The following is a 24,901-nucleotide window of genomic DNA, read 5'->3' as shown; positions in this document are numbered from 1 at the left end:
CACATCCCCAAAGGCACGGGAAATGAAAGCAAAACTGAACTCTTATGACTTCATCAAGATAAAAAGTTTCTGCAAGGCAAAGGAAACAATCAAGAAAACTAATAGGCAACCGACAGAATGGGAAAAGATAGTTGCAAATGACATATCAGATAAAGGGCTAGTATCGAAAATCTACAAGGAACTCACCAAACTTCACAATCACAAAACAAATAACCCAGTGAAGAAATGGGCAGAAGACATGAACAGACACTTCTCCAAAGAGGACATCCAGATGGCCTACAGGCACATGAAACGATGCTCAACATCACTCATCATCAGGGAAACACAAATCAAAACCACACTGAGATACAACCTCACACCAGTCAGAGTGGCTGAAATGAACAAATCAAGAGACTATAGATGCTGGCGAGGGTGTGGAGAGATGGACACACTCGTACACTGTTGGTGGGAATGTAAACTAGTGCAGCCACTCTGGAAAACAGTGTGGAGGTTTCTCAAAAAACTATCCATAGAACTCCCTTATGAAATCGTATATTTCAATTAACCCATCTATCTTTCTATCTCTATATATCCATAGAGAAATGTCTAGACAACATTCTATCAAATGTTAACACATATTTTTCTGGATGAAAGAATTTCAGGTAGTTAATTTTTCTTCCGCTACACTTTCCTGTATTGCTTAAATTACTTAAGGATGAGTAGTTCCCAATTTTATTTTAAAAACATTAAGGAATTAGTGGCAGCATTATACATTTGGAAAAGAAATGAACAGGGAAGCAGGACACCAGAAACTAAATAGAATGCTGGGCAAACCAGTCACTGTGAAACTTCTCTGAGCCACAGTTTTCATATGAGTAAATGAGAAAATGAGGAAGTTGGATTTAGTGAGCTCAAAAGTTTACTTAAGCACTAGTATGATATGAAATTAAGTGGCTAATTCCTATATAAATTCTCAAGAAAGATTTATAAAAAATGTTTATCACTTTATCCATCAAGTGTCTCAACTATAACCGGATTTAATAAATAATGCTCTCTTTTTTCTATAAACTTTTATAGATTGATCACATAACAAACTATAAAGGGCACTACACATCCTTGTCATTCCTAAAATATTTAGTAGACAGTTTTATCTACATCAAAAATTAAAGAAGTGTAGTAACAAGAATACAAGTATAGAAACTCCTTCTGGCAACAATATATACTACTTAGAGTATAGGGGGAAATGTTAAATGTTGCTAATTGAGAGGAGAAGAAAAAGAAGAAAAACTGCATAACTCAAACCTCTCCTCAGTTAAATATGTATTAAAAGTAAAATACTGATACAAACTGTTCATATCACTGGGAGCATGTTGGATTTGTAGGAAAGCTGACAAAAAAAATGACAAAACAGCTATTATATGGACTCAGGGCAAGTGTTACTTAGTGATAGGTGGTATCAAAATTGAGTTTGTGTCTATGAATTTATTTTTTTACCTTAAGAAGCTTCTGTTATCTATCATTTCACTGTTTCTTTCATCATACTAACCTGATGAACTGACAGCAGCCAGCAGGTATAATTTTCTGTTAATTAAAAATTGAATTTCACACAGCCCAACAACAGAGCAGTATTCCTCCTCACAAATTCTAATTCAGAATTCAGGGTCTCTGAACTGAATCAACATGGCATTTATGTTGTTGAATTACATTTAAACAAATTTATCCTATTTATTTGTGAGATTAAATAATTAGGAATAGCGTTTACCCTGCTGAAATGCTAATGTGATTTTGCCAAGATAAGAGTTGACACCAATCATATTTCTCTGAAAACTGAATGTTGCAGATACTTAAGACATTTAAATACTGTCACTTTAAGAGTTTAAATAAATACTTAAATGTAGCTATCACCTAAGAAGAAATATATGACATCACTCATGAGGAATTTAAGACATAAAAAGATTAAAATAAGGGAAAGGAAGCAAAAATAATATAAAAACAGGGAGGATAACAAAACATAAAAGACTCTTAAATATCTTAAATATAGAGAACAGAAGGTTGCTTGGAGGTTGTGGTAGGGGGTATGGGCTAAATGGGTTAGAAGCATTAAAGAATCTACTCCTAAAATCATTGCTGCACCATATGTGAACTATTCTGGATATAAATTAAACAATAAATAAAAATAAGCCCCCCCCCCAAAAAAAAGAACTTACCTTTGCAATTATTACTGACTGAACTGGATAGCAAACAGTTGCTCCTAAAGTGGCCAGTCCCAGTGAATAAGCAATTTTCTTAAACCTAGAACCTATGAATTTCAAATAAACTGTTAAACTCCAAACAGATGCTAGCAGAGACTTGATACTTTGATAACTTCAATATTCTCTCTGTTCCCCTTTAAGTCATTATCCTATGTTAATTTACTCTTTAGATAATTATATCAATCAAAATGGTAGTTAAAATATCCTTAAAGATCATAAATAAATTAAGACCTCTTAGTTGTCATGACCAATTTTAGAAAAGTATTCTCAATTTAAAATTGATAATTAACTACTATACATAGGGCATTGATGATTTTCTTCATTTTAAAAACTAGATATTTTTTTCATATCCTAAGAAACCCAAAGTTGTAACCACATTTGTTTCAAGTATCTCATAAAGCATAATATGGAGAATTGATCAACTACTACGCTTGTGACACCATGTTAAAGTGAAATGGGCTCTCGTTACATATCTTGTTTTGATTAAGTCCTTAAGAAGATGAAAGATACAACTAAGTAATCAACTAAGGACTCTGAATTCATTTCAAAAAGCTCCTAAACTAAGCATCACACTGTTTTGTTTTTTACAGCAAAATCCTTTAAAATAATCTTCTAAATACGAAGTTCCTAGGGAACTTCATATATAAAACTTATAATCTTGAACCTACTCTGGTTAGCCTGTGGGATAGAAGCTTAGTATTGAGCCCTACCTGCATGGCTCTTTCCTTATCTCCCTAACACCTGTAAACACTTTCATGGAACCTTAAGTTCTGTAGAATAATTTGAAACCCACCACTCTAAATCATAACTTACTTCCAACAGACCATTGGTTCAAAACAATATGTATTTTAAATGCTTGGATGGGTACCTTGGACTCAGCAAATATGATCTGATCAATTAGACTGGGGTACAAACTTTTATTCTCTGAAACAGCTCTTACAACCCTTAAAAATGAACAGCCTATTTGGCATATCAGTAAAGACTAAAGAGAAACATAACTGGCAATGCTAGCAAATAAAAACGAGCTATTTTTTGCATCTGGCTTACCTATTAGTAAGGAGGACTTCTACAGTCATGTCTACAAGACTGAGCTGGGGAGGAGGTCCTCAGTGGCTCAGTCGGTAAAGGGTTAAACTCTTGATTTTACTTCAGGTCATGATCTCACGGTTCCTGAGACTGAGCCCTACATTGGGCTCTGCGTTGACAGCACGGAGCCTGCTTGGATTCTCTCTCCCTCTCTGACTCTGCGCCTCCCCTGCTCACTCTCTCACTCTCAAAATAAATAAATAAATCTTAAAAAAAATAAGACTGAGCTTGGGAAAGGTAAGTAGGACTAATTCAACCTTTAATTTAGCTTTCTTTTGGTTTTAGACTGGTTTATGTGGTACTGTGAAAGAGGGTCTAGACCTGTTAAAACATAAGTTAGAAGAAAAAATGTCTTAACTTGATCGTTTACTCTAGTCCTGCTCACTGTCATTCTAGTATCCATAGTTTGGTTCTAGATTTTTCTCACCTAACATCTCTTAATGCAGGTTTCCTTGACTTAACCAAATTCCCCTACTTGTGCCACTACCAACCTTGGAAAGTTGCATGTTTTCCTTGATGTTTCATTTTAAATATTAAAAAGACTTATACTCATCTTTTCTTTACTTGATATGAAAGGCCAGTCTACCAGAAAATAAATTTCATTTGGATTCAATAGCCCTAGTCCCTTAAGGAGGAAAGGGCTCTAGACACAGCCACTAAACAAGTTATGTAATATAAAATCATTGAGTGATTCCCCTTCTCTAGACTTCTATCTGTAGCTAACAGAGATAGACTAATCAACAGCTTTCAAACATTTTTTGACCATGACTCATATTAAAGAATAAATTTTATGAGTTATGACCTATCTTTCTTTTTAAAAGTAGGCTCCAGGCCCAGCATCGAGCCCAAAATGGGGCTTGAACTTTTATGATCCTGAGATCAAGAGCTGAGCTGAGAACAAGATTCAGGACACTTAAGTGACTGAGCCACACAGGCTCCCTGACTTATGACCTATCTCACACATACACACACACACACACTCACACACACAAATTCCATGGAAACAAAAGTTTCACAATATTTACCATACTAAGCACAGAACATTGATATTTCCTGTTCTCCCCTATTTAATTTTTTAATAAAATGTCTCCTGTGAGTGACTATATTTATTTCACTAATAATAGGTTGAGATTTGCAATTTGAAAAACATTGGGTTAGGTTATTCTAGCTCTGACATTTAGCAACAATGTGAATGATCTAAGGAACATATTCTTTTGCAAGTGGATTATGAGTTTCATACTGAGAATTGAGTAGTATATTTTTCATTGAGTTTTATTGCTATATAGAGTGATCTGAGTTTTCAATTTTTTCCTAATAATTTAAGCAGCTTTTTTAAAAAAATGTTTATTTTTGAGAGACAGACAGAGCATGAGTGGGGGAGAAGCAGAAAGAGAGGGAGACACAGAATCTGAAGCAGGCTCCAGGCCCCGAGCTGTCAACGCAGAGCCTGACACTGGGCTCGAACTCACGAACTGTGAGATCATGACCTGAGCCAAAGTTGAATGCTTAACTGACTGAGCCACCCAGGTGCCCCATCATAATAAATAATTTATAATATGTATACAAGTAAAAGCTGTTCACATTGTTAGAATTAAAAATGAGATAAAAGGAACCATTAATATTAGCTATAGGGAGAATATTAGGTCTATTGGGATGCAATATATGGGCTCAAGTTAGAATGCTGGAATGTTCTTATAATTCACAAATGTTTTATATCTAATTAGCTATACTTGAGTTGAGGCTCTTGTTAGAGAGAGAGATAGAGAGCACAAGTGGTAGAGGGAAAGAGAGAGAACATCTCAAGCAGGGTCCATATTCATTGCAGAGCCCAACATGGGGCTCAATCTCACAACCTTGAGATTATGACCTGAACCAAAATCAAGAGTCAGATACTTAACTGACTGAGCCACCCAGGCACCACAAGTTGAGACTATTTTAGGGACCAAAGTTGGGCAAACCAACTATAAGGTGTCTGATATTAGATTCTGGACTGGTTCAGAGCTGTGTCATCAAACCACATGTAATTTAGTATGGGGACAATCACTGGCAAATGAGTTGTGGTGAGATGTAAATGGAAGGAGACCAAAATGGCTATTGAACAGAGAACCATACCATCTTCTTATACGATTCCACAGGGAGAAGATTCTTGGAAGCTTGTACCTGATTTCTTATAAGCTTTGTCCCATGTGCCTTTTCCCTTTGCTTATTTTACTTTGTTAACTTCTCACTGTAATAAAGCCTATTATTACAGACTAAGTCCTCTAAGTCTTCCTACTTATTCATCAAGCCCATGGGTGGTCTTGGGGACCCTCGACAAAAGTGGTAGAGTAAGAAGGAATGGTAAGGTTGATAGGGACAGATACAGGGTAAAAAGAGGGACAAAAGAAATTAAGCATATTAAGCCTCATGTGCTGAATGAGACTAATGAGTTGTCTAGTTTCACAAACTCCATTCCAAGGTGGCTAATGTCAGTTCTAGCTATCTTGGTCAGGATGAGAAGATAAGAGAATAAAATATTTTTCTAGTACCAGCATCTCTGTCTCCAAAACTTAATATAGCCCCCAGAATATGGATAGTCATGACAAAGCAGAGAAAACAAGTTTGAGTGGTTTGTATACATTTTTACATTAACATAAAATTCCCAAGATCTTTTTTTGTTTAATAGCCAGAGACTCTAAAAATCTTTGTAAAAATGAGTAGTGGAAGATGGTAGCAGAGTAAGAGGACCCTAGGTTCACCTCATCCCAGAAACACAACTAGAGAACTAATCAGCCTAGATAAACCATAAATCGATGTAAAGACTGGCAGAACAACCTCTACAATTAAAGGGAGAGAAGAGGCCAAATCAAAGAAGGTAGAAAGTACAGAGATGTGGTTTGGGGGAGCAATGGATCCTAGCTGCTGCAGAAGAGAGGGAGCTGTGGTCTATAGAAGGGTGACAGAAGGAAACACACAGGGAAATGGAAAAAGGCTTTCCTAAAGCTATTGGCGTGGACATTGAGAAGTGCTAATTTTTTAAGTTTCTGAAAACTGTAGGACTTAAAACATGGAGTTTTAGAGGTCAGTGGAGTTGGCTGGGATAGAGCATGACAGGCAATGCCCTGCTCCTGGAGAGAAGGCACGCAAATAGCCTAGCAGCAGAAAGTGTGGAAACAGTGATATGAAGTGTGCCTGAGGCACACAGTGAAGAGTTTATCTGCTCTTAATGGAGTGCTTCCTTGAGAGGCAACATTCACAGAGATACCACTACAGGAACAAAAGAGCTGCCCAGCACCATTTCCCTCTCCTGCCCCTCAGCATAAACACAGAGCCACTGACAGGAAGTAGTGCAGTGCCAACACTACCTGCCTAATTTATATACACCAAGTCCTACCCTCTGTGCTCTGGTAAGGCTGTCCTTCTCAATCACACTTGCCCCATTCTCTCCACGGTGGGACCTTCACCCAGAAGACCAACACAACCCCCTACCAACACTATATCTACCAATGAGAGAGTTCTACAGGGCTTCAATTCCGGTGTAGGTGGTGCAAGGTCTCATTTCACAAGCAGACCAGAGCACACCTAAATAAATGCACCATATTTAGGCCAGGGATGAAAACTGCCCACAGAAGGCAAAGAGAGCCTCTGCAGATGACTGGCCTGAAGGATACATTAGCCAAAACACAACAGCAGAGTGCATGCAGCACATATCAGAGACAACCCCTGAAGGGCCGGATCCTGGGTACTACATCACCTCTTCTTCTTAAGACTATTTCTAAGGAGCAGATGTGACTGGCTTTTCTAACACAGAGGTAAAGGTAGAGACTTAAACAAAATGCAAAGATGGAGTAAATGACCCCAAGTGCAAGAACAAGATAAGGCAAGGGCTACAGATCTGAGAAAAACAGATGTAAGTAACATGTGTGATGGAGAATTTAAAGCAATGATCATAAGGAGACTCAATGGTTTGAGATAATAGAACATATAGGTAAGAGCCTTATCACAGAGATAACAGAGGTAAAAAAAAAAACCAATTGGAGACAGTGCAATAAAAGAGATAAGAAACAGGCTTGATGCAAAGAATAGGAGGCTGTAAGAAGCAGAGGAAGAAATTACTGACCTGAAGAACAAGATAATGTAATTTAATGAAGCTAAACAGAAGAGAGAAAGAATTATAGAACATGAGAATAGACTTCATGAACTTAGTAACTCCATCAAATGTAGTAGCATTCATATTATATGAATACCAAAAAATGACAAGAGGGAAAAGGAAGCATAAAATTTATTTGAAGAAACAATAGCTGAAAACTTCCTTAATCTGGGAAAGGAAACATACATCCAGATCCCGGAACAGAGAACTCCCATCAAAATTGACAAAAGCAAACCAACACCAAGACATATTGTAATTATATTTGTGAAATATAGTGATTAATAAAAATATCTTAAAAGCAGCCAGGCAAAAGAAGTCCTTAACTTACAAGGAAAAACCCACAAGGCTAGCTGGAGATTTCTCAAAGAAACTTTGCAAGCCAAAAGGGAGTGGCATAACATATTCAAAGCACTGAATGGGAAAAACATTCTATCCAGGAAGGCTACCACTCAGATCAATGGAACCAGGAGCTGGTTCTTTGAAATAACTAATAAAATTTATAAAACACTAGCTAAACTTATCTAAAAGTATCTAAATAAATAAAATTACAAGTGAGAGAGGAGAAATCACAACCAACACCACAGAAATACAAAAAATTTTGAGACTATTATCGAAAGCTCTATCCCAACAAATTGGGCAACTGGGAAGAAATGGATAAATTCCTAGAAACACATAAAGTAACAAAACTGAAAAAGAAAAGTGGAGAAAACTTGAACAGATCAATAACCACCAAAGAAATTGAATCTGTTATCAAAAATCTTCAAAAAATCACAAGTCCAGGGCCAGATGGCTTCACAGGTGATTCTGCCAAACATTTAAAAAGCAGTTAGTACTATACTTCACAAACTATTCTAAAAAATAGCAAAGGAAAGAAAACTTCCAAATTAATTTTATCAGGACAGTTATCACCCTGATACCAAAATCAGATAAAGATCTCCTAAAAAAGATAACTATAGGCCAAAATTCCTGATAAACATGGATGCACAAGTTCTCAATAAAAAACTAGCAAACAAAATCCAAAAACATATTAAAGAAATAATTCACTATGATCAAGTGATATTTATTCCTTGGCTACAAGAGTGTATCTTGATATACCAAGTTAATAAAAGAAAAGATAAGAAGCATATGATCCTTTCAATAGATGCAGAAATAACATTTGACAAAATATAACCATTCTTAATAAAAACCTTAAAAAAGTAGGGTTAGAAGAAATATACCTCAACATAATAAAGGCCATATACTAAAAATCCACCACTAAAAGCATGCTAAATGAGAAAAACTGACAACTAATCCTTGACAGTCAGGAAAGAGATGGGGATGTCTATTCCCACCACTGTAACTGAACATTATACTGGAAGTCCTAGCCTTTTTGAGATGACAAAAAGAAAAAAAGGCATCTGAATCAGCAAGGAAAAGGTGAAATTTTCACAATTTACAGAAAGTATGATACTATATATAGAAAACCTGAAAGATTCTACCAAATAACTGCTAGAAGTATTAAACAACTTCAGTAAAGTGGAAACTACAAAATCAACATATAGAAATGCACTTCTATACACCAATGATGATGCAGAATAGAAATTAACAAATCAATCCTATTTAAAATTTGCACCAAAAACAAGATACCTAGGAATAAATCTGAGAGGTGAAGAATTATACTCTGAAAACTATAAAACACTGATGAAAGAAATTAAAGATGACAGAGGAAAAGGAAAGACATCCCATACTAATGGACTGAAAGAAAAAATCTTGTTGAAATGTTTATACTATCCAAAGTAATCTACACATTTAATGTAATCCTTATCAAAATACCAACAGCAGGCACCTGGGTGGCTCAGCTGGTTAAGGATCTGACTCTCAGTTTCGACTCACGTCATGATCTCATGGTTCATGAGTCCAAGCCCCACACTGGGCTCTGCACTGATGTTGTGAGCCTCCCTGGGACTGTCTCTCTCCCTCTCTCTCTGCCTTTCCTCTGTTTATGCTGTCTTTGTCTCTCTCAAAAAAATAAATCAACTTAAGACAAAATACCAACAGCATTATTCACAGAGCTAGAACAAAAACCTAAAAATTTGCATGGAACAAGAGACTTTGACTACCCAAAGCAGTCTTGAAAAAAAAAAAGCAAAACTGGAAGACTCACAATTCCAAACATCAAGTTATATTACAAAACTATAGTGACCAACACACTTTGTCAGTGGCACAAAAACAGAGACATAGATAAATGGAACAGGACAGAAAATCCAGAAATGAACCTACAACTATATAGTCAATTAATATTTGACATAAAAGGAAAGAATACCTAATAGAAAAAAGACAGTTTCTTCGACAAATGTGCTGGGAAAATTGGACAGCCAAATGCAAAACTCGACCACTTTCTTATACCATGCACAAAAATAAGCTGTAAGTGGATAAAACACATAAATGTGAGATAGGAAACCATGAAAATCATAGAAGACAGAGAACACAGGCTGCAACTTCTTTGACATTAGCCATAGCTACTTCTTTCTCAATATGTCTCTTGAGGCAAGGGAAACAAAGGCAAGAATAAACTATTGACTTCATCAAAATAAAAAGTTCTACACATCAAAAGAAACAAGCAAAGAGGACATGCAGATGGCCCACAGGCACATGAAACGATGCTCAACATCACTCATCATCAGAGAAAGACAAAGCAAAACCACACTGAGATACCACCTCATGCCAGTCAGAGTGGCTAAAATGAACAAATCAAGAGACTATAGATGCTGGCGAGGGTGTGGAGAGATGGACACCCTCCTACACTGTTGGTGGGAATGTAAACTGGTGCAGCCGCTCTGGAAAACAGTGTGGAGGTTCCTCATAAAACTATCCATAGAACTCCCTTATGACCCAGCAATAGCACTGCTAGGGATTTACCCAAGGGATACAGAAGTGCTGAGGCATAGGAGCACATGTACCCCAATGTTCATAGCAGCAGTGTCAACAACAGCCAAATCATGGAAAGAGCCTAGATGTCCATCACCTGATGAATGGATCAAAAAGATGTGGTATATATACACGATGGAGTATTACATGGCAATGAGAAAGAATGAAATATGGCCATTTTAGGAAAGTGGGTGGACTTCGAGGGTGTCATGCTACGCGAAATAAGTCAGGCAGAGAATGACAGAAACCATATGTTTGCACTCATAGGTCTAACAGGAAAACAAGAGAGACCTAATGGAGAACCAGGGGGAGTGGAGGAGGGAGAGAGAGTTGGGGAGAGAGAGGGATGCAAAACTTGAGAGACTCCTGAATGCTGAGAACGAACTGAGGGCTAAAGGGGGAGGGAGGAAAAGAGGTGGAGGAGATGGAGGAGGGCACTTGTGGGGAAGAGCCCTGGGTGTTGTATGGAGACTAATTTGACAATACACTACTTAAAAAAAAAAAAAGAAATCACACAAACAAGAAAAAAAAAAAAAAGAAACAAGCACCAAAACTAAAAGGCAGCCTATGGAATGTGAGAAAATATCTGCAAATGACATATCTGATAAAAGGTTAGTATCCAAAAATATATAAAGAACTTATAAAAGTCAACACTCAAAAAACAAATAATCCGATTAAAAAGTGAACAAAAGATATGAATAGACTTTTTAAATTTTTTAATCTTTATTTATTTTTGAGAAAGAGAGAGAGAGAGAGAGAGAGATAGCGCACAAGCTGAGGAGGAACAGAGAGAGGGGGAGACACAGGATCTGAAGCAGACTCCAGGCTCTCAGGTGTCAGCACAGAGCCTGACATGGGGCTCAAACTCACCAACTGCAAGATCATGACCTGAGCCAAATTTGGACACTTAATCAACTGAGCCACCCAGGCACTCCATGAATTGACATTTTTCCAAAGAAGACATACAGATGGCCAACAGACACTTGAGTAGATTCTCAACATCACTCATCGTCAAGGAAATACAAATCAAAACCAGAATACCTGTCAGAATGGCTAAAATTACAACATAAGAAACAAGATATGTTGGTGAGGATGTGCAGAAAGGGAAACCCTCCTGCACTATTGGAGGTTATGGAAACTGGTGCAGCCTTTTGGAAAACAGTATGGAATTTCCCAAATAGTTAAAAATAGAGCTATGCAAACTCCAGCATTTGCACTTCTAGGAATTTGCCCAAAGAATACCAAAACACTAATTCACAGGGTTACATGCATCCCAATGTTATAACACTATTATTTACAATAGCCAAAATATGGAAACAGCCCACATGTCTATCAACTGTGAATGGATAAAGAAGATATGGTATATATTTACAATGGAGTCAGCCATAAAAAAAGAATGAAATTTTGCCATTTGAGAGGCCATGGATGGAACTAAAGAGTATTATGCTAACTGAAGTAAGTCAGAGAAAGACAAATACCATATAATTTCACTCATATGTGGAATTTAAGGATCAAAACAAATGAGCAAAGGGAAAAAAAGAGAGACAGGCAAACCAAGAAACAGACTTTTAGCTATTATAGAGAACAAACTGATGGTAACCAGAGAGGAGGTGAGTACAGGAATGGGTTAAATACAAAGGGATTTAAGGAGTATACTTGTGATGAATACTGGGTATTGTATGCAAGAGTTGAATCTCTATATTGTACACCTGAAATCAATAATTACATTGTATGGTAACTTGCTTAAATTTAAAAAATACTAAAAAAATAGTTATCTAAAAAATGAGAAACAAAGTATAATAATAATGAATTACATTTAAAATTGTAATTACAATCTTAATAGGAATAGCTACATATTTTTTAATTTTATTTGAGGGGCGTCTGGGTGGCTCAGTCAGTTAAGCATCCAACTTCGGCTCAGGTCACAATCTCAGGGTTCGTGGGTTCGAGCCCTGCGTCAGGCTCTGTGCTGATAGCTCGGAACCTGGCGACTGTCTTTGGATTCTGTGTCTCCCTCTCTCTCTGCCCCTCCCCTGCTCACACTGTCTTTCTCAAACAATAAAAAAATATTTTTAAACATTAAAAATTTTTTTATTTGACATGATCATACAGAAAATTCAACACTTTTCATCTCCAGTTCTATCAGTTTTAATATATATAAAGTCACATAGCCACCAGTATAATCAGGTTATGGAACAGTTCTATCACTCTTTAAGAAAATCTCATGTTATCACATTATAGTCATACCTTCCCATTTCTAACTCCTGGAAACAACTGACCCTTTTATTTTGTTAATATAGTTTTGTCTTTTTGAGAAAATAATATAAATGGGATCATACAATATGTTAACTTTTTTAGACTGGCTTCCTTCTGTCAGATTCATCAAGATTGTTGCATGTGTCAATGGTTTATTCCTTTTACTGGTAAATATAATGCCTTAGTTTAGATGTGCCAAAGTTTAGTTTACTCTTGAAAGACATTGAGATTGTTTCCAGCTTTTGGTAATTATAAACAGAGTTACTATAAACATCAATGTACAGACTTTTCATTTTTCCAGGGTACATATCCAGAAGTAGGATTACTTGGTCTCATGGTAAGTACATGTTTAACTATATAAGAGACACTTTCAAACTGTTTTACAGAATGGCTATACCATTTTGTATTCCCACTAGCAGTGTATGAGACTTTCTGTTGCTCTACATTCTTGACTATACTTGGTTAAATTAGTGTTTTTAATTTTAGACATTCTATTAGGTGCATAATAATATCTCATTGTGCTTTTCACTTGCATTTAACCTAATAACTACTAATGTTACACATCTTGGAAGAGCTATATATAGTTTTTTAAATATAGAATGCTTCACCAATTTGCATGTCATCCTTGAGCAGGGGCCATGCTAATCTTCTCTGTAGCATTCCAACATTAGTTTATGTGTTGCTGAAGTGAGCACTGGAATAGCTATATTTTTTAAAACACAATCTTTATAAAAGTAAACAAGTTGTACAATAGATTAAAATTTTTCTCACAGTAGCCTACCTTAATATATTCAATAAAATATTCAATATTCAATAAAATATAAAAGGTTTTCCCATGACAGTAAAATTCACAAAATTCAAAGAGAAAATATATTTTTTAAAACCCTACCTTTTCTTGCTGAAAACAAGCCTCCTAATCCTGAAACTGTAATCACTCCAATTTTTGGAAGAAAATCTTGAGGTGGATTCTTCAGATAGATATAAGCATCTTTTAAGAAAGACATAAGGATCACTTAAAAAATAAGTTAAAAATTAATATAAATGACATACTATAAACGAGCATTCTATATATGATGCAGAAAAGCTAAAGAAACTTGCTATGATAGTAGCAGATGGTTTAAACGCTCTTCAGAAAAGCTACACAAAGTAATGATTTGAGTAGCAATTTCAAAAGGTATTTAAAATAGTTCTTGTTACAGAATAAAATCTTCCTTCTAAAGCTGATTTAATAATTGTTTTCTTAATATAGGCAATTATTACTCTTTAATTAAATATGATGCTACAGTGCACACCTTAACATGGATTACTATAAAGTTAATGCATAATTGTGTATGTACTACATCCCTATAATGGAAATGCTTCTGGCATTATGTGTTTAAACACTGGTAGGATCCACAATAAATGGAAATACTTTATTAGAAAACTTTGAATAACTAATTAGGGATACATGTAACTTCTAGACCCTGCATGCCACTACTCCCCAAAACCCGGAGAAGCCACTGCTCTTGGTTAAAATCAATGATCAGGATTAGAAGTGACCCTAGACCAAAAGTAGATGAAGAGGGGACACAAGTCTATATTTCTTGGCTTTTTATATATTTAAATTATTTCTGTTTCTATGAAACCCAAGAAAATACATTCTTCTATCACAGTTAATTACTTAAAGGCAGCCACTTATTTAATCATATTCCTCAAGACTGATGAGGAATATAATTTGGAATTCCAGCATACATTAAGTAATGATAACACAATACTCGTCATCAAAATCATGGAGACATTTAAAATTTTAGCTGACCTTTCTATCTCCTGTATACATTTATGTTGACAACTGACTTAGGCTAGAAATACTAGGAAAATATATCTACTGCCAAATACCATTACCAAACTAAAGAGTCAAATAAAATTGCTATCCAACATTAGCTCAAACATTCTAGAGTGACTAGTGGGTATAGTGTTACCTAGGAATAAATAGCAAAGTTCTACATATTTTAACAGCAAATAGCACTTACTGAAACTAATCGACAACAATGGAGACATATTTTTAATTTATGCTTTGAGTATGTAATATAGGCTTTGCAGCTAAAAAAAGGACCTTGGTTTGAGTCCAGGTGCTGCCACTTACTAGCTATAAGTCCTTGGTAACCAACTTAACCTTTCTAAACCTCAGTTTCCTTATCTATAAAAAGGAAATAAATACCAACATTCATAGAATTATTATAAAAATTAAATTATGTAAAATGCTTATAATAATTTGCAAGTAATGATTGCTTAATAAGTGATAGGTACTACTACTTTGTTATTGCTATCATAAAGTGCTATACAGATATCTTCTCAGTTGGTAAAACATGATAATGAATAACAACACATTTTTCTCACATTTAAATCTTGCAAGCTAAAAAGACAATAGAACATTTCTAATTATGGATGGTTCATTCACCGACCTTTTCCAAATTGTACTGTATCCATTATTCCATTTTTCACAAAGAAATAAACACCCTAAGCATAAAGGGGGAAAAAAAAGGACATCTTGATTTTTAAAGATGTTGATAATAAATCAAACAGTTCACATTTCATGAGACCATATATTAAAGTGTTGACTTACCAATGCACCCAAATCTAAACCTAACTTTCCTATTTATTTACTATAAGAATACTTGTTGAACTTAGCTTCATTTCTTGCTTTTCATTCTATTTAACATGAATAATACTTGTTTGTTATCATATAAACAGGTGAAGTAATACCTATAAAGTAGTCAGAGCATCTCACAGATAATTTTGTAGAAATACAAAAATTTATCATTTTAATTTATAAAGGCTTAAAAAATGAATGGAATCTAAATAAAGCATGGATAGAAGTATATTTCAGCTTAGCAACATCTGACTAATAAAGATGTGGCAGCAACAACATAATGTTTGTGATAAAGTAGTAACAAGCCTACAGAAAGTGCTTCATCTTCTCCTTTCCTTAGTGTGCATTAGAATGGGGGAAAAAATCTAAATAAGACATTCATCTCAAGATAGAAATAATCCTATACAGACTAGTGTTTTTTTTTTAAGAGGAATATAAATTCTCTACAAATCAAGATTATATAAATCCACTGAAGGGATTAAAGTCTTAAATCAAATTTTTCCTTTTACCTGTTTCTAACTAACTTATTTTAATGCAACAAATATGGTTACACTCATTTACTGAGCAATAGGTACTATCTCAATTACATCAGAAGGAAAATGAAGCCACAAAATGATTTGCACATATTAAATGTCTGTAGTCATGCTTTGCCCTTTGAAGAAACCAGAAAACGCAACTGAAATATGGTCTCCATCTCTAAATTAGCTGCTATGAAATCATGGAATAACAACAAAAAAGATTTTCAAAGCAAAGAACACAGAAGTAATTATATTAGACAAGAAAGAAAGAAGTCATTGTTATTGTGTTATCTTGGTATTAGTAACTTTCTCTCAGATATTTTCATAGTCATCAGAGATGCAGAGGTTCATCCTGTTCATCATGGTTTCAAGCTGTACAAACTAACACAGATCATAAATGCCACTGAATTACTTCTCTTTAAAGACTGTCTCTTGGGGCACCTGGGTGGTCAGTCACTTGAATGTCTAACTCTTAATTTTGGCTCAGGTAATGATCTCATCCCCGTGAGACTGAACCCCATGGCAGGCTCCATGCTCAGCTTGGGATTCTCCCTCCCTCTCTCTCTGCCCCTCCCCAACTTGTGCTCTTTCTCCCTCTCCCAAAATAAGTAAATAAGATTAAAAAAAAAATACTGTCTCTTGAGAACATTGCACCTTCAAAGTTATAATACCTACTGACAGCTGACTGAAAATCATATAGCTCTTGAGGAAGAAAACTATTGGCTTCTTTTGAAATTTTTTCCTTACCTTGTTCAGGAATTCACTTTTACCACTGTGAATGACTGCTACCTATATTTCAAAACACTAAGGAAAAGAGTAGGAATTGAATTCACCGTGCAAAATTCTAAGATTAATGCAGAATGCAATTTGAGTCAGAAGTAATTTTTAAAAAATGGATTATGTTTTTAGGGGAAAATTAGAAAAAGTTATTTACATTGAGGATGAAATGCATTCAGAAGTGTTCTTCACCTATTCACTTTAACATATTAACAAAATAAAGTTTTTTTTTTTTAGTCTTAAACTGGGTGTGATTCAAACGCTGATGAGTTAATATATTTCCCTAGGAGATCAAACTATTAAGAGTGAATAATACAACTAATAAGATTAGAGTTGTTTGACAGGCACACATTTTTCGAATAAAACCATGAATTCATTAGCTATTTTAAGTATCTGGAACGACCAGAATTCACATTTAGTGTTTCATAAAATCATTAGAATTTTTTTTCTAAAAACTGCATTAAAAACGAAAAAGGAATAAGGGTTCACAATTGGATGGTTATATTTGAGAAAAAGTTGGGTGGTTATTAGGTCAGAATGACGAAAACAATGGTATCAACATTATTATTGACACTGACATTGGAGATGTACTAACACACATATGTAGATGTGATGATAATGGAACATCAATATTTTATCAGCTTAGTCCATCACTTTGCTGCAAGATAATGCTAACTGAAGGCTAAGTATTAAAGTAAGATGAATTCTATTTTTCCCAATAGCTGACTATATTCAGAATGGTTTTATAAGCCAAATTCTACAAGTGAACATTTTGCCTAGCCAAATAAAGAATAATTCAGAAATAATTTTAAAACTTGTTGTAAAAAGTCAAACTACACATGAAAAAGAACATAAATGCTTGCTGAACATACCTTAGTCTTTGCAGTAGTCATATAGTAGATTAAATATTAAATATGGCCACAAATTCGTTGTTGCTACTCATATCGAAAGGTGGCATCTAATTCAACTCCTTTTAAAACTGGGTTGGCCTTTATGACGTAACAATAGAATGCTGTAGAAGTGACTTTCTTGGACATCTTAGGATAAATTTGAAGCTTGGTAAATTCTGCCTGGGGCGTCTTGTAGGAATCCTAAACTGCATATGTAAGTTATCTGATGCCCTTGAGATCACCATGACTGATAGGCCACATTTAGGTGCTTCAGTCAACATTCATAGCTGAGTCCAGCCTTCTAGCCATCTGTGACAAAGTGCCAGTGAATGAACCAGTCTTAGATCCACTACATTAGCCCATTCACCTGATGAATAACACTAAGGAACTTCTGCCAATATCAAATGAAACATAAGAATCACCTGTCTGAATAAATCAGAAACCTTCAACATTAAACCACTATTATAACTTACTTACCTTGCACCAGCCAATATAATGACCAGTTGTTGTGCGGATGTATTCAAAGCCCATTTGTAAATGACCAGGCTGCTCTTCAACATATTTAGACTGCAGAGATGGTGTGGAATATATGGGGAGCTAGAGATAAATAAAGTTCATGTTAAAAATATAAAACAGGGGTGTCTGGATGGCTCAGTCGGTTAAGCAGCCGGCTTCAGCTCAGGTTATGAACTGGCAGCTCATGAGTTCGAGCCCTGTGTTGGGCTCTGTGCTGACAGCTCAGAGCCTGGAGCCTGCTGCAGATTCTGTGTCTCCTTCTCTCTCTGCCCTTCCCCTGCTCATGCTCTGTTGCTCAAAAATAAAAAAATGTTATATATATATATACATATATATAATATATATACATATACACATATATGTATATATATTATATATATGTATATATATATATGTAATAAACAGATCATCATCCTTTTCCAGGAGTAAGGCAGAAGAGAAATCCTCATCAACCTTCCTCCAAAAAGCAACTAAAAATGCTAAAAAAATATTTTTAAAAACCATCTGAAATCAGAGGAATGATTCAGTAAGCTGTTTACAAAAACTACTCAGAAATGCAAAATTTAATAAAACAACAGAAATGCAGAGATAAATAATAAAGCCAACTTTTACCTTGTTGCCATTTGCTATAAAACAGATGGTTCATGGAGTACGGAATCAAGAAACAAAACCTAGAAAAAGCTTGAGGTGGGCAATCTTAGAGGGAACCTATAAAGCTGGCATCTCAAATTTATAATATCATCAATTTCAAAGTGAATTAGGAATAAACAGTTCACTGCAAATAACTGTCAGGAAAATTGACTGTGTCAAAGATTGGGCACCAAGTAGAGAGGAAAAGATATATTTACTAAGAATTGGCAAACACAAGTGAGAGTTCATATAACCTGCAGCATTTTAAACTACCTGGGTAATCTGAGAAATCTCAAACCAAGAAGACACTTAAAGTACTCCTCAGCTTGTAACGCTCACATATGATTGTCAGAAACAAATATCTCCCCTCTGGAAGAAGTTACCAAGACTTCAGAGAAATACAACAGATATATCTCCAAAAAATATGAACCCATCATGTAAAAAAATACATATAGAAGAAACAAAGAAGGAAAAGAAAGTTAAAAACACAAGGAAGCATCTGGACAAGAGCTATAGCAGAAACAAAAAAGAACAGACTCAGATACAAAAAGAATATATACATTGGAACATGTAATATCAAGCAAATTTATCTTTGTTTTTAAAGAAATAAGAAGGAAAAATGGGTTAAGAGAAAGAGAGTACAAATATTACCAAAGCTAATGTAAACAGAGAACTTCAAAAAATGGGAATTAAAAAATAAAGAATTCAATTGGCAGCCTAGGGAGATGGCAGAATAAGAGGACACTAAGCTTTCCTGGCCCTGGGGATACAACTATGTAACACTAACATCAGTGTAAATAACCCAAAAATAACGCAAAGACTGGCAAAACAAATTTCCCAACAAAAGGTAGGGAAGAGACCACAACAAAACAATTAGGAAGGGCAGAGACATGGTGAGGAGCTAAAAGAGCCCTGGGCATCGACAGACAGGAGGGAGCCTAGTAGCAGAGAATTCTGGCAAAAAACAAACAATCACAGTGGGGAGCCCACACAGGGATGGCAGGAGGAAGAATCCCCAAAATACCTGGCTTTTAAAGCAAGAGGGGACAAATTTTGTGAGTTCTTAATCCAAGAGGGACCTCAAAGCTTGGAATTTTAAAAATCAGCAGTCTTAGGGAGGAGACAAGATGGCAGAGAGGAAGGGAGCTCTGTAACCTTTGTCTGCCTCATCTATCAAACTGAGAAAGACATTACTCTCATCTGCAAGAGCAGAAGGAGAAAATACAGAATCCAGAAAGAAGACACCCTCAAAGGTACCTGAGTGAGTGAGTGCGAACTGGAGAGACGGGAAAACGGGCCAGCCCGAGATGGGCAGGGGAGGTGGCAGCCCCAGCCCAATGAGGGGCAAGCTCCCAGAGCCTGAGAGACAAAGGGAAGAGACAGAGAGATTGAACACGCCCATAGTACTGTCTCTGGGGAAGAGGTAAAGAATGCTTAACCTCGCTTGGAGAGAGAAACTCACTCCATAGATAACTGCTGAGTAGCCCGAATCCCGAACCCAGGTGGTACAAAGGAAAGAACAGCTTCTAGCCCTGCGCCATCTCCGTGGGGACTTAGCAGCCACAGTGGCGACGGCACCAAGGACGCTCACTTCGACCTTGGTTTTGGGAGTGGGAGCACGCACCTCATTTCCACAGCGAATCGTGCCCCCAGCATTGGCCGTACGAATCCCAAATCCCGGGTGCCAACAGGGAAAAAATAGCCCCCACACCTACGCGATCCCGGCAGGGAGATGGCAGTCGTGGAGGCCTAGGCGCCTGCTCAGGCTGCAGGAGCTTCCAGCTCATTTCCAGCAGTGCACAGCACCTCGGGCAACAGCTGCCCTAGGCCAAGAGAAACTCATTCCTTCCCCAACACAATCACTATCCCAGCTGGGAGTTGGGAATCCACAGTTGTGTCTCTATCAGCGCTCACTTCACCTCCTGCTGCGCATCTCACCTCAGGCGGCACACCTAGCCTCAGACAGGGGCAGCCTAAATCCCTACCTGAGCCAAAACAAACTGATTCCTCCCACTAAGAAGCCAGCCACAAAAGCAAATACATCTCATCTGTGGTAGCATAAAAGTGCATGGATTGGAACTTTGAACCTAGGCAGGCTTGGAAAATACAACTCTGCACAACCACAGCATGAGGAGATCGGACTCATTAGAGTGGCCTACAGTCCTTAGTTCCAGCGGAGCTTGACATGCCACCTATTTAATCTCTGCAGACCTATCTAATCTCTGCAGAGCCTCTGAGAGCAGCCTCCAAGACCTACCACACCAAACCACGCCTATCCACCAGGGGGAGCTGCTGCTTTTTTTTCTTATAATTTTTTTCTATTCTTTTTTTCTTCATTTTTTTCTTCTTTTCTTGTACTTATTTCGATTATGACTTTTTTTTTTACTTAAAGTTTTTTAAATTTTAACTTCTTATTTTCCTTTCTCCTTTCTCCCTTTTTTTTTTTATACCTTCTTGCAATCCAGATATATTCGCCTGTATCTCTTTCTTAACTCTCCTCTCAACTGGTCATACACCTTTAGATGGTCCACGGTTCATTGTCATCTATGACCCCCTTTATTATTTTTTTCTTCTTCTCTTCTTTTTGTCTCTTTCCTCTCCATTTTCTTTCTTTTCTTTCCCCCTATTAATGTGTTTGATTGATTTGTCTGTGCATTTGTGTACTTCTCTTCACTCTGTATTTGTCTGTCTGTTTTCCTTCTTAGAGCTGCACCAAGAAACAAGCCAAAGTGTGCATACATCGAGTCCCAAATATAGCTGAGTAGGGAAATTAAATATTCAAAGGCACAAGAGAAACTGAGACACAACATTAAAAGAATATTTCCTGAAATGACAGGCCCTGGACAGTTAATAAGCCTCCTTTAACAGAGAAATATTAATAGGTGCAAAGTACACAACGAGTGTTGTAAAGGTGACAAGAGACAGAAAACTAGCAAAAATAACAAAACGAAGGAACTCTCCCCTGAAGAAACTCCAGGAAGAAGTCAAAGCCACAGAACTGCTCAAGGCAGATATAGACAACATACCAGATCAAGAATTTTAAAAAAATCTTGTCATAAAATTAATCGCTGGGGTTGAGAAAAGCATCAAAGAATCAACTGACACAATTACTAGACACTTTGAACACAGGTGTGATGAGGTAAAGAAGGCTATAGATGAGGTGAATAACAAACTGGAGGCAGCCACCTGAAGGACTGACGAGGCAGAGAGAAGAATAGGTGATTGAGAAGATATAGTTATAGCAAAAGAGGAAGCTGAAAAAAAGAGAGAGAAATGAATCCAGCAGCAGGAAAGGAGAATTCGAGACCTGAGTGATACAATCAAACAGAAAAACTTCCATGAAATCCTATGAATTCCTGAAGAGGAAGACAGAGAGAAAGGGCCTGAAGGGATACTGGACCAAATTATACCTGAGAATTTCCCAAATCTGGGAAAAGAAATAGACATTCAAATTCAAGACATACTTCGAACCCTATTAAGACGTAATTTGAATCAGCCTTCAGCACGACATATCATAGTGAAACTGGCAAAATAGAAAGATAAAGAGAATTGTGAAAGCAGCTAGGGATAAAAAGGGCCCTCACGTACAAAAAGAAACCTATCAGAGTGGTTACAGACCTATCAAATGAAACTCGGCAGGCCAGGAAGGAATGGCAGGAAATCTTCAATGTGATGAACAGAAAAACATGCAGCCAAGAATCCTTTATCCAGCAAGCCTGTAACTCAAAACAGGAGAGATAAAAGTGTTCCCAAATAAACAAAAATTGAGAGAATTCATCACCACCAAACCAGCCCTACAGGAAATCCTAAGAGGGACTCTATAAGGGAAATTTTGCAAAGAATACAAGGTGCCAGAGACACCACTATAAACATGAATTCTAAGGAGAATACAATGACTCTAAACCCACAGTTCTCAATAATAACACTGAATGTAAATGGACTGAATGCTCCAACCAAATGACACAGGGTAGCAGAATGGATAAAAAAAAAAATCTATTTGCTGTCTACAAGAGACTCATTTTCAACCAGAAGACACCTTCAGGTTGAAAGTAAAGGGATGGAGAAATATCTACCATGAGACTGGAAGCCAAAAGAAAGCTGGAGTAGCCATACTAATATCAGACAAACTGGACTTTAAAGTAAAGGCAGTAACAAGAGATGAAGAAGGACATTATATAATAATTACAGGATCTCTCCATCAGGAAGAGCTAACAATTATAAATATCTATGCGCCAAATTCGTGACCGCCCAAATACACAAAGCAATTAATCACAGAAAGAAACAATCTTATTGACAAAAATGTGCTAACTGCAGGGGATTTTCATACTCCACTAACAACAATGGATAGATCAACCAGACAGAAAACTACTAGGGAAACAATGGACCTGAACGACACATTGAAACAGATGGAACTGATAGATATATTTAGAACTCTGCATCCTGAAGATAGGAAATTCACCTTCTTTTTGAGTGCACATGGCACATTCTCCAAGATAGATCACATACTGGGACATAAAGCAGCCCTCCATAAGTAAAAACGAATAAGATCCTACCATGCACACTTTCAGATCACAATGCTATGAAACTTGAAATGAACCACAGGAAAAAGTCTGGAAAACTTCCAAAAATATGGAGGTTAAAAACCACCCTACGAAAGGATGATTGGGTTAATCAGGCAATTAGAGAAGAAATTTAAAAATATATGGAAACCAACGAAAATGAAAATATAACAATCCAAAATCTCTGGGATGCAGCAAAGGCAGTCCTAAGAGCAAAGTATATTGCAATCCAGGCCAATCTCAATAAACTAGAAAATGTGCAAATTCAAAATTTAACAGAGCACCTACTAGAACTAGAAGGGGAACAACAAGAGCACCCCAAACCCAGCAGAAGGAAAGAAATAATAAAGATCAGGGCAGAAATAAACAATATAGAATCCAAAAGAACAGTCGAGCAGATCAATGAAACCAAGAGTTGGTTCTTTGAAAAAATAAACAAAATCGATAAACCTCGAGCCAGGCTCCTCAGAAACAAAAATAGAGCACCCAGATAGACAAAATCATGAATGAAAAAGGATCTATTACAACCAATCCCTTAGAAATACAAGCAATCATCAGAGATTATTATGAAAAATTATATGCCAACAAAATGGACAACAGAGAGGAAATGGACAAATTCCTAAAAGCACATGCACTGCCAAAATTCAAACAGGAAGTGATAGAAAGCATAAATAGACCAATAACCAGTGAAGAAATCGAATCTGTTATCAAAAATCTCCCAACGAATAAGAGTCCAGGGCCAGATGGCTTCCCAGGGGAATTCTACCAGACATTTAAAGCAGAGCTCATACCCATTCTTCTCAAACTATTCCAAAAAATTGAAATAGAAGGAAAGATTCCAAACTCATTCTACGAAGCCAACATCACCTTGATACCCAAACCAGACAGAGACCCAGCAAAAAAGGAGAACTACAGACCAATATCCTTAATGAATACAGACGCAAAAATACTGGAAAAGATACTAGCAAATCCAATTCAACAGCATATAAAAAGAATTATCCATCTATTCCTGGGTTACAGGGCTGATTCAATATTCGCAAATCCATCAACGTGATCCATCAGATTAACAAAAGAAAGTATAAAAACCATATGATTGAGTGATGCAGAAAAAGCATATGACAAAATGCAGCACCGTTTTTTAATAAAAACCCTTGAGAAAGTCGGAATAGAAGGAACTTACCTAAACATTATAAAAAGCAGTTCATGAAAAGCCCACAGCTAATATCATCCCTAATGGGGAAAAACTGAGAGCTTTCCCCCTGAGATCAGGAACACGACAGGGGTGTCCACTCTCACCACTGCTGTTTAACATAGTGCTGGAAGTCCTAGCAGCAGCAATCAGACAACAAAAGGAAATAAAAGGCATCAGAATTGGCAAGGAAGAAGTCAAACTTTCCCTTTTTGCAGATGACATGATACTCTACATGGAAAACCCAATCGACTCCAACAGAAGCCTTCTAGAACTGATCAATGAATTCAGTAAAGTCGCAGGGTACAAAATCAATGTACAGAAATCAGTTGCATTCCTATACACCAAAAATGAAGCAGCCAAAAAAGAAATCAAGAAACAGATCCCATTCACAATTGCACGAAAAACCATCAAATACCTAGGAGTAAACCTAACCAAGGATGTAAAAGACCTCTAAGATGAAAACTATAGAAACCTTATGAAAAAGATTGAAGAAGAAACAAAGAAATGGAATAACATTCCCTATTCATGAATTGGAAGAATAAACATTGTGAAAATGTCATTACTACCCAAAGCAATCTACA

The 24,901-nt window shown here is 36.5% G+C and overlaps 1 protein-coding gene and 1 non-coding gene across 4 annotated transcripts in view; both read right to left on the bottom strand.

Annotated features, from left to right (window-relative positions):
* APOOL (apolipoprotein O like) overlaps positions 1-24,901 on the bottom strand; it is a 147,526-nt gene that overhangs the window by 48,493 nt on the left and 74,132 nt on the right. For all 3 annotated transcript variants that reach the window (XM_029930690.1, XM_029930692.1, XM_029930691.1), the window contains 4 exons: positions 17,901-18,020; positions 15,051-15,105; positions 13,499-13,597; positions 2,187-2,278 (listed from right to left, as the gene is read on the bottom strand). In XM_029930690.1, coding sequence (XP_029786550.1) covers positions 2,187-2,278; positions 13,499-13,597; positions 15,051-15,105; positions 17,901-18,020 — 366 coding nt within the window. The remainder of the gene's footprint in view (positions 1-2,186; positions 2,279-13,498; positions 13,598-15,050; positions 15,106-17,900; positions 18,021-24,901) is intronic.
* Positions 13,198-13,304, bottom strand: LOC115284456. The gene has a single exon (XR_003905210.1). It is a non-coding gene; the product is annotated as a U6 spliceosomal RNA (small nuclear RNA).

Source organism: Suricata suricatta, chromosome X (genome assembly GCF_006229205.1).
Source record: "Suricata suricatta isolate VVHF042 chromosome X, meerkat_22Aug2017_6uvM2_HiC, whole genome shotgun sequence".
Taxonomy (NCBI): domain Eukaryota; kingdom Metazoa; phylum Chordata; class Mammalia; order Carnivora; family Herpestidae; genus Suricata; species Suricata suricatta.
This window is presented reverse-complemented; position numbering and strand designations above follow the sequence as displayed.